The sequence below is a fragment of the Polistes canadensis genome, unplaced genomic scaffold (assembly GCF_001313835.1).
Source record: "Polistes canadensis isolate GaletaPanama2010 unplaced genomic scaffold, ASM131383v1 scaffold_23, whole genome shotgun sequence".
Taxonomy (NCBI): Eukaryota; Metazoa; Arthropoda; class Insecta; order Hymenoptera; family Vespidae; genus Polistes; species Polistes canadensis.
Window position 1 is genome coordinate 417127 of NW_014569570.1, and position 4721 is coordinate 421847.

At 28.0% G+C, this 4721-nt stretch overlaps 1 protein-coding gene across 1 annotated transcript in view; it reads left to right on the forward strand.

Moving 5' to 3' along the window:
* Positions 1 to 4098, forward strand: part of LOC106783601 (serine-rich adhesin for platelets) — an 11944-nt gene extending 7846 nt beyond the window's left edge. Inside the window, exons 6-7 of the mRNA XM_014742279.1 lie at positions 913 to 1529; positions 2808 to 4098. Of these exons, the coding sequence (XP_014597765.1) occupies positions 913 to 1529; positions 2808 to 3071 (881 nt within the window). The 3' untranslated portion in view covers positions 3072 to 4098. The remainder of the gene's footprint in view (positions 1 to 912; positions 1530 to 2807) is intronic.
* Positions 4099 to 4721: the final 623 nt, after the last annotated feature.

Sequence of the window (4721 nt, forward strand, 5' to 3'; positions counted from 1 at the left end):
AATAAAATAAAATAAATTAAAATAAAATAAAATAAAATAAAGTAAAGTAAATTAAAGTAAAATAAAATAAAGTAAAGTAAAATAAAAATCTGTTATATATATCGCGCGTATTTCTCATTAACGTAGCGGCGAACGTACGACGTAATTACGAAAAAATCTAGTTCTCGAATGAACGTTATAAGGCTTAAACAAAAATTGACAAAATCGAGTTTAATGTGTCAATGTTATGTATAACACATTTAATAAACTACATTAAGTAAGAAAAGAACAAAAAAAAACTATATTTACATTCTCAAGTTTTAGTACATAACGATAAGTATGTAAGAGAGACAAACATTGATCTTGTTTGTATAATAATTATATATATATATACATATATATATATATACTTATATATATATATAATTATCGGAAATTCAATATATGATAAAGTTTATAAATCGATTAATCGAATTAATTTCACGTATCACATAATCATCATTCGTAATAATATTATTGTTGCAGTTAACAATGTTTACCTTTGCGATATTGATTCACAATTAAATTCGTCGAATAATATTTTTTGTTGTTGCACGATTATCTCATTAAAACATTACAAAATGTTATGTAAAAATTTCAATAATCTTTATCATAGTTCACGCATATTTATATAAGCATGATTTATAGTATGTATATAAATATCTTAAACGAATAGAAAATTGCTCAAATAAAAATACCTTTTCTTTTTTTTTTTGTAATATATATATATCTAGGGGAATAATTAATAAAGAAAAAAAAAAGGAAACATCATAAAAATCATCATAAACCATTGCAATTTGCAATACATATATATACACCTATATATATATCGTTATATGACGGTACAAATGTTTACATGTCTCACGTGTTAAAGATAAACAAATGTTATTTCAGTTCTTCAATACAAAATGGGTGGTTCGAAGAGAGGTCGTCTATTGATGCGTCAGCCAAGAGTGAAGAAGGAACCATCCCATTTGTCTCCGGACAACGACCCAAATTCACCCCACATCGTTTCCTCGTCCATTCATTTGACGGCACAAACATTGAACGTACCACCTCAGACGTCGCCTCGTACCTGGGAAGAAACTAGGAGTTCATCGCCACCTTCTATATTGGTCACACAATCAAATCTTTTAACAGTAACAACGCCAACTAATTTGTTGAGCGTACCTCAGCCGTCCTATTTGACGAAACAACATTCTCATCCACTTTTGTCCAGTCAACAGTCAAGTACCAGTAGCAATTACTTGATACAAAGGCAATATTCAAATCCTGAATTTCCTGGTAGGACTACGAGTCCTTCGATAGTAGTTGAACCAGCACCGGTCATTAAAACCGAAGAGGATATTACTGATGTAAATATTTACGAGGAACCTATTTTGGCTATAACTAATGCTGGAAGTAGCAGCAGTAGTAGTAGTAGTAATATTGCCAGTGGTAATAATACTCAATCAGCAGGTGGATTAAAAGTCAAAACGACTGAACTTAGGCGAAGTTCTTCTTCGCCTCAGGTATGTTACTTTTCTTTTTTTTTTATAATCCTAATGAAATTTCATATTATTACAAGAAAATACGTATATGAGGTATAAATTTATTTAAATCGAAGATATATATTATTATATAATACGGTTAAACGAAGAATGATTAGTCTAGAAATGTGGGTCTGATTGATTGGGAAACGTTGCCTGATGCAAACCTTTTAATCTCATATACAATATATTTTATTTATTGATAAAAAGAATCACATATTTTCTATTAATCCTATACGTAATAAAAAGGAAGATAATTGAAACGTTAAAACTAATTAGGATATAACATTGGCTTAGACATTCAAGTGCTTTTTCTTTTTTTTTTTTAATTTACGTTTGATCATAAAATTATTAATTTCGAATCTCATACGACTATGTTTCAAAGATTTCTATTGTTTGTTGGACTTTGAGAGTGTCAAAAGTGGGGGTAGGTGGAACAAACGCATTCATCTTTCTTGTCCTTGTGTTGGCCTGTACTCATTATAGTATTTGGCCGCATTATACTGATCTATGGAATCTTACATAAGGTTTTTGTAATAAAATCACGAATAAATAGATATTTTTATCGAAGTGAAAACTTCTTTAGGTATCTCATAACGTAGACATTTTGTTGATTATGCAATGAAAATGAATCTGATTCGTCATGTTCCGAAGTAAAACGTTCCATTCGGATAAATTCGGTTCCCTCCCCCTCCCCGAGTTTAATCGAACGCATAGTTTAGTTTTGTTACTTATTACGAATATTTTTATTTAATATTAATTACGATAATTTGCACATATATATATAATATTGATTTATTGTTTTTTATAGATTGTCAAATCGAATATGAATGAAAATAGTCAATTATTATAATGCAAGAAAATAAATGGCTCTCCGTGAGAAAAATTAATCTCAAAGAATTATTATAATAAACAATATAATGAACAAATTTTCAATACAAAAAGATATAATTAGAAAGAAAAAAAATTTAAACGTTAAAATGATTTTGTATTAGGAAAACTTTTGAACATGCGATTAATGATTCACAGATCCTAATAAATATGAACATCCACAAATATGAATTTATGTGATTTGTTACTTAAAATCGATTACACAATTGCTATAAGAAGTTTTCACTTAAATCGTGAATTGTTTTAAAACATATACACTCACTTTTAATTGAACAAACTAATTAGCTTTTCCCCAATTGAAATGTATCACGTACTTGTACATATTTAAATGAATATAATTGTCCAAGATATAATAATTATTATTTTTAGACAACTAGCAGAGAATCCAGAGAAGGTACAGGTGATCAACGATTAGCTCATTGTCCAGTATTACGTCCTGGTCCAGCTTTAGGTTGTAATCATTGTTGGAACACCATGGATGCTCATAGAAGAATCTTACGAAGAAAAACCAAGTACCATTGTCCAGAATGTCAAATTAATTTATGTATCGTACCTTGTTTCCAGGAATATCACGAGCAACGTCGCGAATTAATATCGAAATTGAAACCCTTACCAAAAACTAGTTCCGTTTAATTAACATCTTACTAATTATTATTCTTTCTTTTCCCACCCCTCCCCCTGCCCCTGCCCCAACCCCTCCGCCCCTCTTATTTTTTTCTTTTATTTATTTTATTGTCGTAGGAGAGATAAACTCGGCTGATTTATTACCACACGTATATTATATGTATGTATGTATGTATGTATGTATGTATGTATGTATGTATGTATGTATGTATGTGTAAGCGTACGCTTTAAATGTATAATGAAATATCGCGTCGAATCGAGATAAAAAGTTTGTAGAAAAAATTTCATTTTCATAATTGATAAGAAGCATTTTCATTTTTTTTTTTTTCTTTCTACGATGTGAAATAATAATAGTAATAATTATTATTATTATTCGGAATCAACGTTTAATTGAAATCAAAAACAAGAAATGATAATAATGATATGTTTTCGTTGAACGAGAAACTAGTCATTTTTTTCTTCTAAAACAAGTTTCGAACATCGATCACGTTCATATTAAATTGTCGTGTGCATATTTTTTTTTGTGTTTTTTTTTTTTTTTTTACATATTTTTTAAATCAACGTAAAAATGTTTTTCTCTCCCCTTTATAATATTTTATTTTTCTTTTTAATTTTTTCTTTTTGGCGAACGACATGTTAACTTTGATATATGTTTCGAAAATTACACACACACATAATCCCAGTTAGGTATACATATATTCTCATCATTGAATAATTTATGATTAAGAAAATACATTCATGCCAAGCAAAATTGTTATTTAAATAATGTTCCTACGTATTATAACCATTTTAAGTAGTAAAAAAACGTAGAGAAAAATTTGAAATTATTCATGCGTAAAATAACGATTACAATCGTGATTACAACTATTATTACTACTACAACTACTATTACGTATACGTGACATTTTTCGTCGTTCTCCAAATAGTACAAGTCATTTGTTGTATTACACGATATAGTATTACATATAATATAATATAATGAAATTTTCACATTATTGTTGTTACATCGTTTCTGTACAAGAAACAAAAAAAAAAATAGAAAAAGAAGAAGAAAAAAAATGTGTGCCGCGCGGTTAATTATTAATTAATTATTAAAATTTAATTTAATTTATCGTTTGTTTTGTGTAATATAAAATATTATTGTAGTATAAATATATACCGGGTGTTCCAGAAGAGATACGGATTAAATGAAAAGATTTACGTATATAAAAATGAATTTATACACACATATATACACACAAAGTAGGACGACCTCCGTTTCTTAAAAACTCGCACGTAACATTTTTCTAACAATCGCATAAACGTGGTTAACCCAATTTGTTTTTTTTGTTTTTAATTTTACTTTTCATTTTTTTTCTTTGTCGTTTACTTGGATGTTACAGAATCTACACGCGTACACATACATATATATATATATATACACACATAGACGGAGGTAGTACTTACGTTTTTTGTCACGACTCGACGGTGTAATATTATAGCAGAATACTCTTAGTGTTTTATTGATTTTCTGCGTGCAAACATTTCTCAAACAGTGTGGTGTAATATATGATATATATATATATATATATATATCTATTTATGATTTTGTTAATGTATCATATCGACATTTTATTTATTTTATAAAATTTTATAGATTTGAACTAGAAAAAGTGAATT